The sequence below is a fragment of the Vanellus vanellus genome (assembly GCF_965231255.1).
Source record: "Vanellus vanellus genome assembly, contig: HAP1_SCAFFOLD_2143, whole genome shotgun sequence".
NCBI lineage: Eukaryota > Metazoa > Chordata > Aves > Charadriiformes > Charadriidae > Vanellus > Vanellus vanellus.
The window spans coordinates 1-17,544 of NW_028127456.1; the positions used below are offsets into that span (position 1 = coordinate 1).

The 17,544-nt window shown below is 57.6% G+C and overlaps 1 protein-coding gene across 1 annotated transcript; it reads left to right on the top strand.

The window, feature by feature from the left end:
• Nucleotides 1-158: 158 nt before the first annotated feature.
• On the top strand, nt 159-16,500 carry LOC309685265 (heterogeneous nuclear ribonucleoprotein C; the record flags this gene model as incomplete). Its single annotated transcript, XM_082501061.1, has 7 exons — nt 159-289; nt 3,388-3,649; nt 7,306-7,381; nt 7,541-7,588; nt 7,674-7,834; nt 7,932-8,033; nt 16,343-16,500. Coding segments are annotated over exons 2-7 (786 nt in total), but the record flags the coding sequence as incomplete, so codon positions are not given.
• Nucleotides 16,501-17,544: the final 1,044 nt, after the last annotated feature.

Below are 17,544 nucleotides of genomic sequence, written 5' to 3' on the forward strand. Positions count from 1 at the left end.
GAGGGGCGTCGCCCCTCCCCCCCGCGTAACCCCCCCCCCCCTCCCCCGGAATATTTTTATTTTTCTTTTTTTTTTTAATTTTTTTTTTTATTTTTTCCTCTTTTTTTATTTTTCTCCCTTTTTATGTCTTTTTTTTTTTTTTTTTTTTTACAGTGCGATTTTTTTATTTTTTTCCGTAAAAAAAAACACACAAAAACACAAAAAAAAAACAAAACAAAACCCCAAAAAAAAACCCAAAACAAACAAAAAAAAACCCCAAAACCACAAAAAAAAAAAGTCGGCGGTGACCGTAAGTGCCAAAAATCTCCTTTTTTTTTTTGTTTTTTTGTTTTTTTTGTTGTTTTTCGTCCCCTCCCCCCCCCCCCTCCCCAAAATGACACTTTTTCCCCTCCCCCCCCCCCCCCCTTCGCCCCTCCCCCGCGCGGGTTCCCACGGGGGGGGGGAGGGGGAGGGGGAGGGGGGGAGGGATGAAAACGCCCAAATCGACGGAATTCGCCCCGAAAAATCGACGGAATTCGCCCCTCCCCCCCCCCCCCCCGTCACCGTCACCAAAACCATTTTAAGGGATTTTGGGGGGTTTTTATTTTTTATTTTTGGGGGTTTTTTATTTTTTTTTTTTTAATTTTTAAAATTTTTCGAATTTGCGGCTTTTTTTTTTTTTTTTTAATTTGGGGGGAAATCGGGCCCCGCCCCCTCCCCTCGAGCCCCGCCCCCTCCCCAGCCCCACCCCTTTATAGCTTAAGCCACGCCCCCTCTTTTAAGCCACCACCCCAAGCCGCGCCCCCTCCCCTTAAGCCACGCCCCTCCCCTTAAGCCACGCCCCTCCCCTTAAGCCACGCCCCTCCCCTTAAGCCACGCCCCCTCCTCCCTCCCCCCCCCCCCCCATAAGCACTCGGGGCTCCTTAACGAGGTGGGCGGGTTAACGAAGGGCGGGGGGAGGGTCCCCGGGGGGGCGGGGCTTAAAAGGGGGCGGGGCTGCTTCAACTCTGGGGAGGAGCTCGTTATGGGGAGGGGTGTTAATTAGCGGGGGGGGTAATTAATGAAGGGGGCTCGTTAGGGCGGGGCGTTGGTGAGCGGTGGCGTTAACGAAGCAGGGGGCTAACGAGCCCAAGGTGAGGGGTCCCTTTAATTAGTTAATTAACCCCCTAATTAATTAATTGAGGGCATCTCGTTAGGGCACTTAATGAGGGGTGGGGTAATGAGCGGCGTTAACGAAGCGGCCTTAATGAGCAGGAGGGGAGGGAGCCCAAGATGTGGGGACGATTGGGGGTCCCCTTAATTAATTAGGGGGGGGCTCGTTAAGGCAGGGCGCTAACGAGCTGTGGGGTAACGAGCGGCGTTAATTAGGGGGGCTAACAAGCGGCGTTAACGAAGCGGAGGGCTAATGAGCGGCGTTAACGAGCGAGAGTGGAGGGACCCCAAGATGTGGGGACGATTGGGGGTCCCCTTAATTAATTAGGGGGCGCTGAGCCCTTCGTTAAGGCAGGGCACTAACGAGCAGCGGGCTAACGAGCGGCGTTAACAAAGTGGAGGGCTAACGAGTGGCCTTAACGAAGCAGAGGGCTAACGAGCGGCGTTAACGAGCGAGAGTGGAGGGACCCCAAGATGTGGGGACGATTGGGGGTCCCCTTAATTAATTAGGGGGGCGCTGAGCGCCTCGTTAGGGCGAGACGCTAACGAGGGCCGCTAACGAGCGCGGTTGATTGACGCAGACGGTAATCTCTGGGGCTAATTAGGGCTCCCCCAAACCCCTTGAGGGGGGTCAACCCCTCGTTAGGGTGGGTTGGCGCTAATTAGCGCCGCTAACGAGGCCGCCGCTAACGAGGAGGGGGTGGCGAGACCATAGGGCTGAAGGTTGGGGGACACCCGGAGGACCTCAAGATTTGGAGCCACTTTGGGGCTCCTTAATTAGTGTGGGGTCACTAATGACTCCGAGTGGGTCCTCCCGCTAACGAGCTTCGTTAACGATGGTCGCCGCTAACGAGGAGGGGGTGGAGAGGCCGTAGAGATGAAGGTTTGGTGGTGGGACACCGGGAGGACCCCAAGTTCTGGAGCCACTTTGGGGCTCCTTAATTAGTGTGGGGTCACTAATGACTCCGAGTGGGTCCCCCCCACTAACGAGCTTCGTTAACGATGGTCGCCGCTAACGAGGAGGGAGTGGAGAGGCTGTAGAGATGAAGGTTTGGTGGTGGGACACCGGGAGGACCTCAAGTTCTGGAGCCACTTTGGGGCTCCTTAATTAGTGTGGGGTCACTAATGACTCCGAGTGGGTCCTCCCGCTAACGAGCTTCGTTAACGATGGTCGCCGCTAACGAGGAGGGGGTGGAGAGGTGTAGAGCTGAAGGTTGGGGGACACCGGGAGGACCTCAAGGTCCCCTTTGGGACTCCTTAATTGGGGGGTGGGACCTCTCTTACCGCCCCCTCCCGCTAACGAACTCCCCTAACGAGCTCCGGCCCCCCCTCCCCCCTTCCCCAAACCCACCTCCACCCCCCCTCCCACCACCACCACTGGGAGGTGTCACCACCACTGGGAGATGTCACCACCACTGGAGGGTGTCACCACCACCACTGGGAGGTGTCACCACTGGGAGGTGCCACCACCACTGGAAGGTACCACCAGTGGGAAGTGTCACCACCACCAGTGGGAGGTGTCACCAGTGGGAGGTACCACCACTGGGAGGTGTCACCACCACCACTGGGAAGTGTCACCACCACCAGTGGGAGGTGTCACCACCACTGGAAGGTACCACCAGTGGGAGGTGTCACCAGTGGGAGGTGTCACCAGTGGGAGGTGTCACCAGTGGGAGGTGTCACCACCACCAGTGGGAGGTGTCACCACCACCAGTGGGAGGTGTCACCACCACCAGGGGGAGGTGTCACCACCACCAGGGGGAGGTGCCACCACCACTGGGAGGTGTCACCAGTGGGAGGTACCACCACTGGGAGGTGTCACCACCACCACTGGGAAGTGTCACCACCACCAGTGGGAGGTGTCACCACCACTGGAAGGTGTCACCAGTGGGAGGTGTCACCAGTGGGAGGTGCCACCACCAGTGGGAGGTGCCACCACCAGTGGGAGGTGCCACCACCAGTGGGAGGTGCCACCACCAGTGGGAGGTGTCACCAGTGGGAGGTGTCACCACCAGTGGGAGGTGTCACCACCAGTGGGAGGTGTCACCACCACTGGGGGGTGTCACCAGTGGGAGGTGTCACCAGTGGGAGGTACCACCACTGGGAGGTGCCACCACCACCACTGGGAGGTGCCACCACCGCCCTCCACCGATTCCCCGGGAGATGTCACCACCGCCGTGTCCCCTCCCCCTCCCCCCTTCCCTCCCCCTCCCCCCCCTCCCCCCCCTCCTCCTCCTCCCCCCCCTCCCCCCGTAGGTGTCCTCCCCTCCCCCCGCCATGGCCAGCAACGTCACCAACAAGACGGACCCCCGGTCCATGAACTCCCGGGTCTTCATCGGCAACCTCAACACCTTGGTGGTGAAGAAGAGCGACGTGGAGGCCATCTTCTCCAAGTACGGCAAAATCGTGGGCTGCTCCGTCCACAAAGGCTTCGCTTTCGTCCAATACGTCAACGAACGCAACGCCCGGGCGGCGGTGGCAGGAGAAGACGGGCGGATGATCGCCGGGCAGGTCTTGGGTGAGAAAAGAGGGGGGGGCGGGGGCGGGGAGAGGACTTGGAACCTCTCAGCGGGTCCATAAGTCACTTTGTGGCACCTTTAGGAGGACCTCGAGAGGTTCTGAGTGGTCCTACGGACCTTCAGGAGGTTCTGGAGACCATCAGTTGGACTTACAGGTTCTCCTCAGCCCCACCAGTGACATTGTGATATGGCCAAATGGACTTAGAACCTCTCAGCGGGTCCATAACTCACTTTAGGACCACAAAAAGGACCCACAAAGAGGTTCTGAGTGGTCCTATGGACCTTCAGGAGGTTCTGGAGACCATCAGTTGGACTTACAGGTTCTCCTCAGCCCCATCAGTGACATTGTGATTTGGCCAAATGGACTTAGAACCTCTCAGCGGGTCCATAAGTGACTTTGTAGGACCTTTAGGAGGACCTCGAGAGGTTCTGAGTGGTCCTACAGACCTTCAGGAGGTTCTGGAGACCATCAGAAGGTTCTCCTCAGCCCCATAAGTAACACTGTGACATGACCAAATGGACTTAGAACCTCTCAGCGGGTCCATAAGTGACATTTTAGGACCTTTAGGAGGACCTCGAGAGGTTCTGAGTGGTCCTACGGACCTTCAGGAGGTTCTGGAGACCATCAGAAGGTTCTCCTCAGCCCCATCAGTGACGTTGTGATATGGCCAAATGGACTTAGAACCTCTCAGCGGGTCCATAACTCACTTTGTGGCACCTTTAGGAGGACCTCAAGAGGTTCTGAGTGGTCCTACGGACCTTCAGGAGGTTCTGGAGACCATCAGTTGGACTTACAGGTTCTCCTCAGCCCCACCAGTGACATTGTGATATGGCCAAATGGACTTAGAACCTCTCAGCGGGTCCATAAGTGACTTTGTGGCACCTTTTGGTGGACCTCGAGAGGTCCTGAGTGGTCCTACGGACCTTCAGGAGGTTCTGGAGACCATCAGAAGGTTCTCCTCAGCCCCACAAGTGCCGTTGGGACATGTCCCAGTGGGGGCGGAACCTCTCAGCGGGTCCATAAGTCACTTTGTGGCACCTTCAGGAGGTCCTCGAGAGGTCCTGAGTGGTCCTGTGGACCTTCAGGAGGTTCTGGAGACCCTCAGGAGGACCTATAGGTCCCCCTCAGCCCCATAAGAACCTCTTCGTGGCCCCATAAGTGACGGCCAAAGGGGGGGGGGGGGAGGGGAGGGCGGGGCTGCCCCATGGAGCCTCCCAGTCCCTCCCAGTGCCTCCCAGTGCCTCCCAGTCCCCTCCCAGTCCCTCCCAGTCCCCTCCCAGTCCCCTCCCACTCCCTCCCAGTCTATCCCAGTCCCCTCCCAGTGCCTCCCAGTCCCCTCCCAGTCCCCTCCCAGTCCCCTCCCAGTCTCCTCCCAGTCCCTCCCAGTCCCCTCCCAGTCCCCTCCCAGTGCCTCCCAGTCCCCTCCCACTCCCTCCCAGTGCCTCCCAGTGCCTCCCAGTCCCCTCCCAGTCCCCTCCCAGTCCCCTCCCAGTGCCTCCCAGTCCCTCCCAGTATATCCCAGTCCCCTCCCACTCCCTCCCAGTGCCCCCCAGTCCCCTCCCAGTATATCCCAGTCCCCTCCCGCTCCCTCCCGCTCCCTCCCACTCCCTCCCACTCCCTCCCACTCCCTCCCAGTCCCTCCCAGTCTATCCCAGTCCCCTCCCACTCCCTCCCAGTGCCTCCCAGTCCCTCCCAGTGCCCCCCAACTCCCTTCTGTCTCTCTCCGCCCCACAGATATCAACCTTGCGGCCGAGCCCCATAGACACCCCCAGTCCCCTCCCAGTGCCTCCCAGTCCCCTCCCGCTCCCTCCCACTCCCTCCCACTCCCTCCCACTCCCTCCCACTCCCTCCCAGTCTATCCCAGTCCCCTCCCAGTATATCCCAGTCCCTCCCAGTGCCCCCCAACCCCCCCCTCTCTCTCTCTCCGCCCCACAGATATCAACCTGGTGGCCGAGCCCCATAGACACTCCCAGTGCCCCCCAGTCCCCTCCCACTCCCTCCCAGTCCCTCCCAGTATATCCCAGTCCCCTCCCAGTGCCTCCCAGTCCCCTCCCACTCCCTCCCAGTGCCTCCCAGTCCCCTCCCACTCCCTCCCAGTCCCCTCCCAGTCCCCTCCCAGTCCCCTCCCAGTCCCCTCCCAGTCCCTCCCAGTCCCCTCCCAGTCCCCTCCCAGTCCCCTCCCAGTGCCTCCCAGTGCCTCCCAGTCCCCTCCCAGTCCCTCCCAGTCCCCTCCCAGTGCCTCCCAGTCCTTTCCCAGTGCCTCCCAGTCCCTTCCCAGTGCCTCTCACTCCCTCCCAGTGCCTCCCACTCCCTCCCAGTGCCTCCCAGTCCCCTCCCACTCCCTCCCAGTGCCTCCCACTCCCTCCCAGTGCCTCCCACTCCCTCCCAGTGCCTCCCACTCCCTCCCAGTCCCCTCCCAATCCCCTCCCACTCCCTCCCAGTGCCTCCCAGTCCCTCCCACTCCCTCCCAGTATATCCCAGTCCCCTCCCAGTGCCCCCCAACCCCCTCTCTCTCTCTCCGCCCCACAGATATCAACCTGGTGGCCGAGCCCCATAGACACCCCCAGTCCCTCCCAATCCCCTCCCACTCCCTCCCAGTGCCTCCCAGTCCCCTCCCAGTGCCTCCCACTCCCTCCCAGTCCCCTCCCACTCCCTCCCAGTCCCCTCCCACTCCCTCCCAGTGCCTCCCAGTCCCTTCCCAGTGCCTCCCACTCCCTCCCAGTCCCCTCCCAATCCCCTCCCACTCCCTCCCAGTGCCTCCCACTCCCTCCCAGTGCCCTCCCAGTCCCTCCCACTCCCTCCCAGTGCCTCCCAGTCCCTCCCACTCCCTCCCAGTATATCCCAGTCCCTTCTCAGTGCCTCCCACTCCCTCCCAATCCCCTCCCACTCCCTCCCAGTGCCTCCCAGTCCCCTCCCAGTGCCTCCCAGTCCCCTCCCACTCCCTCCCAGTGCCTCCCAGTATATCCCAGTCCCCTCCCAGTGCCCCCCAACCCCCCTCTCTCTCTCTCTCCACCCCACAGATATCAACCTGGCGGCCGAGCCCCATAGACACCCCCAGTCCCTCCCAGTCCCTCCCAATCCCCTCCCAGTCCCCTCCCACTCCCTCCCAGTCCCCTCCCGCTCCCTCCCAGTCTATTCCAGTCCCCTCCCACTCCCTCCCAGTCCCCTCCCGCTCCCTCCCAGTCTATTCCAGTCCCCTCCCACTCCCTCCCAGTGCCTCCCAGTCCCCTCCCACTCCCTCCCACTCCCTCCCAGTCCCTTCCCAGTCCCTTCCCAGTCCCTTCCCAGTCCCTTCCCAGTCCCCTCCCAGTGCCTCCCAGTCCCCTCCCAGTGCCTCCCAGTGCCCTCCCAGTGCCCTCCCAGTCCCCTCCCAGTGCCCTCCCAGTGCCCTCCCAGTCCCCTCCCAGTCCCCTCCCACTCCCTCCCAGTGCCTCCCAGTCCCTTCCCAGTGCCTCCCACTCCCTCCCAATCCCCTCCCACTCCCTCCCAGTCTATCCCAGTCCCCTCCCACTCCCTCCCACTCCCCTCCCACTCCCTCCCAGTGCCTCCCAGTCCCCTCCCAGTGCCTCCCACTCCCTCCCAGTCCCCTCCCAGTCCCTCCCAGTCCCTCCCAGTGCCCCCCAACCCCCCTCTCTCTCTCTCTCCCCCCCACAGATATCAACCTGGCGGCCGAGCCCAAGGTGAACCGGGGCAAGGCGGGGGTGAAGCGCTCGGCGGCCGAGATGTACGGGTCAGTACCCGCCCCACCTTCTCCGTCCCCCCTCGTCAGGTCGGGCCCTTTTCCCCTGCCCCCTCCCCTCCCCCCACCCCCCACTTCGCCGTGGGGCTGCCCCATAGCGCAGCCCCTCCCCCCTCCTTACCCCCCCCCCCCCTTTTATATTTTTTTTAGGTCCTCTTTCGACCTCGACTACGACTTCCAACGGGATTATTACGACAGGTAAACCCCTCCCCCCCCCCCCTCCTTCCGCAAGCCCCGCCCCCTTTTGGCGGCGCCGCTGATGATGTCATCGCCGCCGCCGCAGGATGTACAGCTACCCCGCCCGCGTCCCCCCTCCCCCCCCCATCGCGAGGGCCGTCGTCCCCTCCAAACGCCAACGGGTTTCGGGCAACACCTCCCGCCGGGGCAAGAGCGGCTTCAACTCCAAGAGCGGCCAACGAGGCTCCTCCTCCAAATCGGGCAAACGTAGGTGATTGGCTGGGAGGAGGGGAGGGGGCGGGAGGGGGCGTGGCCACCGTTTCGGGAAGGCTTCACGGCTTTTATTTTTGGGGGGGGGGGACAGTGAAAGGGGACGACCTGCAGAGCATCAAGAAGGAGCTGAGTCAGATCAAGCAGAAGGTGGACGCGCTGCTGGAGAGCCTGGAGAAGATCGAGAAGGAGCAGAGTAAGGAGGGGGTGGGGGGGCGACCCATAAGTGGCCCCATAGATTGGTCTGAGCCCCATAAGTGACCTCCTGAGGACTCCGGAACCCCTCAGTAGACCCATAAGTGTCTTTTCGGGAGGTTCAGGTGGTCCTGGAGACCCTCAAAGTGCTTCTACAGAGCTTCAAGATGGTCTTGAAGATCATCAAGTGGTCTTTGAGACCCATAAGTGGCCCTATAGATTGGTCTGAGCCCCATAAGTGACCTCCTGAGGGTTCCAGAACCCCTCAGTAGACCCATAAGTGACTTTTCGGGAGGTTTCGTCACCTCTGGAGACCCTCAAAGTGGTTCTACAGAGCTTCAAGATGGTCTTGGAGACCATCGAGTGGTTGTGGAGACCCATAAGTGGCCCCATAGATTGGTCTGAGCCCCATAAGTGACCTCCTGAGGGCTTCGGAACCCCTCAGTAGACCCATAAGTGACTTTTCAGGAGGTTTTGTCGGCTCTGGAGACCCTCAAAGTGGTTCTACAGAGCTTCAAGATGGTCTTGAAGACCATCAAGTGACCTTCAAGACCCATAAGTGGTCCCATAGACAGCTCTCGGCCCCATAAGTGATCTCCTGAGGGTTCCGGAACCCCTCAGTAGACCCATAAGTGACTTTTCGGGAGGTTCGGGTGGTCCTGGAGACCCTCAAAGTGCTTCTACGGAGCTTCAAGATGGTCTTGAAGATCATCAAGTGGTCTTTGAGACCCATAAGTGGTCCCATAGATTGGTCTGAGCCCCATAAGTGACCTCCTGAGGGCTCCGGAACCTCTCATCAACCCCATAAGTGACTTTTCGGGAGGTTTCGTTGGCTCTGGAGACCCTCAAAGTGGTTCTACAGATCTTCAAGATGGTCTTGGAGACCATCAAGTGGTCTTTGAGACCCATAAGTGGCCCCATAGATTGGTCTGAGCCCCATAAGTGACCTCCTGAGGGCTTCGGAACCCCTCAGTAGACCCATAAGTGTCTTTTTGGGACCTTTAGTTGGCTCTGGAGACCCTCAAAGTGGTTCTACAGACCTTCAAGATGGTTTTGGAGACCATCAAGTGGTCGTCAAGACCCATAAGTGGTCCCATAGATTGATCTGAGCCCCATAAGTGATCTCCTGAGGGCTCTGGAACCCCTCAGTAGACCCATAAGTGTCTTTTGGGACCTTTAGTTGGCTCTGGAGACCCTCAAAGTGGTTCTACAGAGCTTCAAGATGGTCTTGAAGATCATCAAGTGGTGTTTGAGACCCATAAGTGGCCCCATAGATTGGTCTGAGCCCCATAAGTGACCTCCTGAGGGCTCCGGAACCCCTCAGTAGACCCATAAGTGACTTTTCAGGAGGTTTTGTTTTCTCTGGAGACCCTCAAAGTGGTTCTACAGAGCTTCAAGATGGTTTTGGAGACCATCAAGTGGTCTTTGAGACCCATAAGTGGCCCTATAGATTGGTCTGAGCCCCATAAGTGACCTCTTGAGGGCTTCGGAACCTCTCATCAACCCCATAAGTGTCTTTTCAGGACCTTTAGTTGGCTCTGGAGACCCTCAAAGTGGTTCTACAGAGCTTCAAGATGGTCTTGAAGACCATCAAGTGGTGTTTGAGACCCATAAGTGGTCCCATAGATTGATCTGAGCCCCATAAGTGACCTCCTGAGGGCTTCGGAACCCCTCAGTAGACCCATAAGTGTCTTTTTGGGACCTTTAGTTGGCCCTGGAGACCCTCAAAGTGGTTCTACAGAGCTTCAGGTGGTGTTGAAGGCCATCAAGTGGTGTTTGAGACCCATAAGTGGCCCCATAGATTGGTCTGAGCCCCATAAGTGACCTCCTGAGGGCTCCGGAACCCCTCAGTAGACCCATAAGTGACTTTTTGGGAGGTTTTGTTTTCTCTGGAGACCCTCAAAGTGGTTCTACAGAGCTTCAGGTGGTGTTGAAGGCCATCAAGTGGTCTTCAAGACCCATAAGTGGCCCCATAGATTGGTCTGAGCCCCATAAGTGACCTCCTGAGGGCTTCGGAACCCCTCAGTAGATCCATAAGTGTCTTTTTGGGACCTTTAGTTGGCCCTGGAGACCCTCAAAGTGGTTCTACAGAGCTTCAGGTGGTGTTGAAGGCCATCAAGTGGTGTTTGAGACCCATAAGTGGCCCCATAGATTGGTCTGAGCCCCATAAGTGATCTCCTGAGGGCTCCGGAACCCCTCAGTAGACCCATAAGTGTCTTTTTGGGACCTTTAGTTGGCTCTGGAGACCCTCAAAGTGGTTCTACAGAGCTTCAAGATGGTCTTGGAGACCATCGAGTGGTGTTTGAGACCCATAAGTGGCCCCATAGAGCGCTCTGAGCCCCATAAGTGACCTCCTGAGGGCTTTGGAACCTCTCATCAACCCCATAAGTGACTTTTCGGGACCTTTAGTTGGCTCTGGAGAGCTTCAGAGTGGTTCTACGGAGCTTCAGGTGGTGTTGAAGACCATCAAGTGGTCTTCAAGACCCATAAGTGGCCCCATAGAGCACTCTCAGACCCATAAGTGATCTCCTGAGGGCTCCGGAACCTCTCATCAACCCCATAAGTGACTTTTTGGGACCTTTAGTTGGCTCTGGAGACCCTCAAAGTGCTTCTACGGAGCTTCAGGTGGTGTTGAAGGCCATCAAGTGGTCTTTGAGACCCATAAGTGGCCCCATAGATTGATCTGAGCCCCATAAGTGACCTCCTGAGGGCTCCGGAACCCCTCAGTAGACCCATAAGTGACTTTTTGGGACCTTTAGTTGGCCCTGGAGACCCTCAAAGTGGTTCTACAGATCTTCAAGATGGTCTTGGAGACCATCGAGTGGTCTTTGAGACCCATAAGTGGCCCTATAGATTGATCTGAGCCCCATAAGTGACCTCCTGAGGGCTTCGGAACCCCTCATCAACCCCATAAGTGTCTTTTCGGGAGGTTTCGTTGGCTCTGGAGACCCTCAAAGTGGTTCTACAGAGCTTCAGGTGGTGTTGAAGACCATCAAGTGGTTGTGGAGACCCATAAGTGGCCCTATAGATTGATCTCAGCCCCATAAGTGACCTCCTGAGGGTTCCAGAACCCCTCAGTAGACCCATAAGTGACTTTTCGGGACCTTTAGTTGGCCCTGGAGACCCTCAAAGTGGTTCTACAGAGCTTCAGGTGGTGTTGAAGACCATCGAGTGGTCTTCAAGACCCATAAGTGGCCCCATAGAGCACTCTCAGACCCATAAGTGATCTCCTGAGAGCTCCGGAACCCCTCAGTAGACCCATAAGTGACTTTTCGGGAGGTTTCGTCGGCTCTGGAGACCCTCAAAGTGGTTCTACAGAGCTTCAGGTGGTGTTGAAGACCATCAAGTGGTCTTTGAGACCCATAAGTGGCCCCATAGAGCACTCTCAGACCCATAAGTGACCTCCTGAGAGCTCCGGAACCCCTCAGTAGACCCATAAGTGACTTTTCGGGAGGTTTCGTTGGCTCTGGAGACCCTCAAAGTGGTTCTACGGAGCTTCAGGTGGTGTTGAAGACCATCAAGTGGTGTTTGAGACCCATAAGTGGCCCCATAGATTGGTCTGAGCCCCATAAGTGACCTCCTGAGGGCTCCGGAACCCCTCAGTAGACCCATAAGTGACTTTTCGGGAGGTTTTGTTTTCTCTGGAGACCCTCAAAGTGGTTCTACAGATCTTCAAGATGGTCTTGAAGACCATCGAGTGGTCTTTGAGACCCATAAGTGGCCCCATAGATTGGTCTGAGCCCCATAAGTGACCTCCTGAGGGCTCCGGAACCCCTCAGTAGATCCATAAGTGACTTTTCAGGACCTTTAGTTGGCCCTGGAGACCCTCAAAGTGGTTCTACAGAGCTTCAGGTGGTGTTGAAGACCATCAAGTGGTCTTTGAGACCCATAAGTGGTCCCATAGATTGATCTGAGCCCCATAAGTGACCTCCTGAGGGCTCCAGAACCCCTCAGTAGACCCATAAGTGACTTTTCGGGAGGTTCGGGTGGTCCTGGAGACCCTCAAAGTGGTTCTACAGAGCTTCAAGATGGTTTTGGAGACCATCAAGTGGTCGTCAAGACCCATAAGTGGCCCCATAGATTGATCTGAGCCCCATAAGTGACCTCCTGAGGGCTCCAGAACCCCTCAGTAGACCCATAAGTGACTTTTCGGGAGGTTTCGTTGGCTCTGGAGACCCTCAAAGTGGTTCTACAGAGCTTCAAGATGGTGTTGAAGGCCATCAAGTGGTCTTCAAGACCCATAAGTGGCCCCATAGATTGGTCTGAGCCCCATAAGTGACCTCCTGAGGGCTTCGGAACCTCTCATCAACCCCATAAGTGACTTTTCGGGAGGTTCGGGTGGTCCTGGAGACCCTCAAAGTGGTTCTACAGATCTTCAAGATGGTCTTGGAGACCATCAAGTGGTCTTTGAGACCCATAAGTGGCCCCATAGATTGGTCTGAGCCCCATAAGTGACCTCCTGAGGGCTCCGGAACCCCTCAGTAGACCCATAAGTGACTTTTCAGGAGGTTTTGTTTTCTCTGGAGACCCTCAAAGTGGTTCTACAGAGCTTCAAGATGGTTTTGGAGACCATCAAGTGGTCGTCAAGACCCATAAGTGGCCCCATAGATTGATCTGAGCCCTATAAGTGACCTCCTGAGGGCTTCGGAACCTCTCATCAACCCCATAAGTGACTTTTCAGGACCTTTAGTTGACTCTGGAGACCCTCAAAGTGGTTCTACAGAGCTTCAGGTGGTGTTGAAGGCCATCAAGTGGTGTTTGAGACCCATAAGTGGCCCCATAGATTGGTCTGAGCCCCATAAGTGACCTCCTGAGGGCTCCGGAACCCCTCAGTAGACCCATAAGTGACTTTTTGGGAGGTTTTGTTGGCTCTGGAGACCCTCAAAGTGGTTCTACAGATCTTCAAGATGGTCTTGGAGACCATCGAGTGGTGTTTGAGACCCATAAGTGGCCCCATAGAGCGCTCTGAGCCCCATAAGTGACCTCCTGAGGGCTTTGGAACCTCTCATCAACCCCATAAGTGACTTTTCAGGACCTTTAGTTGGCTCTGGAGAGCTTCAGAGTGGTTCTACGGAGCTTCAGGTGGTGTTGAAGACCATCAAGTGGTCTTTGAGACCCATAAGTGGCCCCATAGATTGATCTAAGCCCCATAAGTGACCTCCTGAGGGCTTCGGAACCCCTCAGTAGATCCATAAGTGTCTTTTCGGGAGGTTTCGTTGGCTCTGGAGACCCTCAAAGTGGTTCTACAGATCTTCAAGATGGTCTTGGAGACCATCGAGTGGTTGTGGAGACCCATAAGTGGCCCCATAGATTGGTCTGAGCCCCATAAGTGACCTCCTGAGGGCTTCGGAACCACTCATCAACCCCATAAGTGACTTTTCAGGACCTTTAGTTGACTCTGGAGACCCTCAAAGTGGTTCTACAGAGCTTCAGGTGGTGTTGAAGGCCATCAAGTGGTGTTTGAGACCCATAAGTGGCCCCATAGATTGGTCTGAGCCCCATAAGTGACCTCCTGAGGGCTCCGGAACCCCTCAGTAGACCCATAAGTGACTTTTTGGGAGGTTTTGTTGGCTCTGGAGACCCTCAAAGTGGTTCTACAGATCTTCAAGATGGTCTTGGAGACCATCGAGTGGTGTTTGAGACCCATAAGTGGCCCCATAGAGCGCTCTGAGCCCCATAAGTGACCTCCTGAGGGCTTTGGAACCTCTCATCAACCCCATAAGTGACTTTTCAGGACCTTTAGTTGGCTCTGGAGAGCTTCAGAGTGGTTCTACGGAGCTTCAGGTGGTGTTGAAGACCATCAAGTGGTCTTTGAGACCCATAAGTGGCCCCATAGATTGATCTAAGCCCCATAAGTGACCTCCTGAGGGCTTCGGAACCCCTCAGTAGATCCATAAGTGTCTTTTCGGGAGGTTTCGTTGGCTCTGGAGACCCTCAAAGTGGTTCTACAGATCTTCAAGATGGTCTTGGAGACCATCGAGTGGTTGTGGAGACCCATAAGTGGCCCCATAGATTGGTCTGAGCCCCATAAGTGACCTCCTGAGGGCTTCGGAACCACTCATCAACCCCATAAGTGACTTTTCGGGACCTTTAGTTGGCCCTGGAGACCCTCAAAGTGGTTCTACAGAGCTTCAAGATGGTCTTGAAGACCATCAAGTGACCTTCAAGACCCATAAGTGGCCCCATAGATTGATCTGAGCCCCATAAGTGACCTCCTGAGGGCTCCAGAACCCCTCAGTAGACCCATAAGTGACTTTTCGGGACCTTTAGTTGGCTCTGGAGACCCTCAAAGTGGTTCTACAGATCTTCAAGATGGTCTTGGAGACCATCAAGTGGTCTTTGAGACCCATAAGTGGTCCCATAGATTGGTCTGAGCCCCATAAGTGATCTCCTGAGGGCTCCTGAACCCCTCAGTAGACCCATAAGTGACTTTTCGGGAGGTTTCATTGGCTCTGGAGAGCTTCAGAGTGGTTCTACAGAGCTTCAGGTGGTGTTGAAGGCCATCAAGTGGTCTTCAGGACCCATAAGTGGCCCCATAGATTGATCTGAGCCCCATAAGTGACCTCCTGAGGGCTTTGGAACCTCTCATCAACCCCATAAGTGACTTTTCGGGACCTTTAGTTGGCTCTGGAGACCCTCAAAGTGGTTCTACAGAGCTTCAAGATGGTCTTGGAGACCATCGAGTGGTCTTTGAGACCCATAAGTGGCCCCATAGAGCGCTCTGAGCCCCATAAGTGACCTCCTGAGGGCTCCAGAACCCCTCAGTAGACCCATAAGTGACTTTTCGGGAGGTTTCGTTGGCTCTGGAGAGCTTCAGAGTGGTTCTACAGATCTTCAGGTGGTGTTGAAGACCATCAAGTGGTCTTTGAGACCCATAAGTGGCCCCATAGAGTGCTCTGAGCCCCATAAGTGACCTCCTGAGGGCTTCGGAACCCCTCAGTAGACCCATAAGTGTCTTTTCGGGAGGTTCGGGTGGTCCCGGAGGTCACCACCAGCCCCACGGCTGCCCCATAGATCCCCCCGAGTGCCCCATAGCTCCTCCCCAGCCCCATAGATCCCCCCCCAACCCCCCCATAACCCCTCTCCAGCCCCATAGATGCCCCATAGATCCCCCCAAATCCCCCCAAATCCCCTCTCCAGCCCCATAGATCCCCCATAACCCCTCTCCAGCCCCATAGATCCCCCCCAAATCCCCCCAAACCCCCTCTCCAGCCCCATAGATCCCCCCAAACCCCCACTTCAGCCCCATAGATCCCCCCCAAACCCCCCCATAACCCCTCCCCAGCCCCATAGATCCCCCAAATTTCCACTTCAGCCCCATAGATCCCCCATAACCCCCTCTCCAGCCCCATAGATCCCCCCCAAACCCCCCATAACCCCTCTCCAGCCCCATAGATCCCCCCTAAACCCCCCCATAACCCCTCTCCAGCCCCATAGAACCCCCAAATCCCCCCGTAACCCCTCTCCAGCCCCATAGATACCCCCAAATTTCCACTTCAGCCCCATAGATCTCCCCATAACCCTTCTCCAGCCCCATAGATGCCCCATAGATCCCCCCCAAATCCCCCCATAACCCTCTCCAGCCCCATAGATCCCCCATAACCCTTCTCCAGCCCCATAGATGCCCCCAAATTTCCACTTCAGCCCCATAGATCCCCCTAAACCCCCCCAAATCCCCCCATAACCCCTCTCCAGCCCCATAGATCTCCCCCATAACCCCTCTCCAGCCCCATAGCTGCCCCATAGATGCCCCCAAATCCCCATAACCCCTCTCCAGCCCCATAGCTGCCCCATAGATCCCCCCAAACCCCCCCATAACCCCTCTCCAGCCCCATAGATCCCCCCAAATTTTCCACTTCAGCCCCATAGATCCCCCCATAACCCCTCCTCAGCCCCATAGATCCCCCCCCAACCCCCCATAACCCCTCTCCAGCCCCCATAGATCCCCCCATAACCCCTCTCCAGCCCCATAGATCCCCCCAAACCCCCCCATAACCCCTCTCCAGCCCATAGATGCCCCATAGATCCCCCCAAACCCCTCTCCACCCCATAGATCCCCCATAACCCCTCTCCAGCCCCATAGATCCCCCCAAATTTCCACTCCAGCCCCATAGATCCCCCCATAACCCCTCTCCACCCCCACCGCTCCCCCTTAACCCCCCATAACCCCTCCCCCCCCCATAGCCGCCCCATAGCGGGTACCCCCCCTCCCCCCCCCCCCAAAATTTTTTTTTTTAATTATTCTTTTTTTAAAATTTACCTTAATTTTAATGTCCCCCCCCTTTTTCCCGCCGCCCCTCCCCCCCCCAGAGCAGAAGAGCGAGAAGGGGGAGGAGGAGGTGGGGGGCGGCTCCGCCAAGAAGGAGGAAGGGGGCGGCGGGGCCAAGGCGGAGGCGGGGGGGGAGGACTCGGCCGAGGAGGGCGACCTGCTGGATGACGAGGAGGCCGAGGAGAGGGGGGACGACCAGGTGAGCGCCCCACGGAATGTGTGGGGCGGCCCCATAGAATGTGTGGGGCGGAGGGATGGGGTGGGGGGGTGGAGGTATGGGGGTGGGGGGGGTGGAGGTATGGGGGTGGGGGAGGTGGGAGGGGGTTGGGTGGGGAGAAAAGGGTGGAAATGGCACTCAATGTGTGGGGTGGACCCATAGAATGTGTGGGGTGGACCCATAGAAATCTATGGGGCGGAGCCAGAGAAGCTGTGGGGGTGGAGCTATGGGGGGGGTGGAGCTATGGGGGGGTGGGGGGGAGGTGGAGGGGGTTGGATGGGGAGAGGGGGGTGGAATGGCACTCAATGTGTGGGGTGGACCCATAGAATGTGTGGGGTGGACCCATAGAATGTGTGGGGCGGAGCTGGGGGGGGGGCGGAGGTATGGGGGTGGGGGGGAGGTGGAGGGGGTTGGATGGGGGAGGGGGGGGGGGAATGGCACTCAATGTGTGGGGCGGACCCATAGAATGTGTGGGGCGGAGCGATGGGGTGGGGGGGGTGGAGGTATGGGGGGGGGCGGAGCTATGGGGGGGTGGGGGGGAGGTGGAGGGGGTTGGATGGGGAGGGAGGGGGGAATGGCACTCAATGTGTGGGGCGGACCCATAGAATGTGTGGGGCGGACCTATAGAATGTGTGGGGCGGACCCATAGAATCTGTGGGGCAGAGCCAGAGGATGGGGGGGGGGCAGAGGTATGGGGGGGGGGGGGGAGTTGGAGGGGGTTGGATGGGGAGGGAGGGGGGGATGGCACTCAATGTGTGGGGTGGACCCATAGAATCTATGGGGCGGACCCATAGAATGTGTGGGGTGGACCCATAGAATGTGTGGGGCGGCCCCATAGAATCTATGGGGCGGAGCGATGGGGGGGGCGGAGCTATGGGGGGTTGGGGGGGAGGTGGAGGGGGTTGGATGGGGAGAGGGGGTGGAATGGCACTCAATGTGTGGGGCGGACCCATAGAATCTATGGGGCGGAGCTATAGAATGTGTGGGGCGGAGCCAGAGAAGCTGTGGGGGTGGAGCTATGGGAGG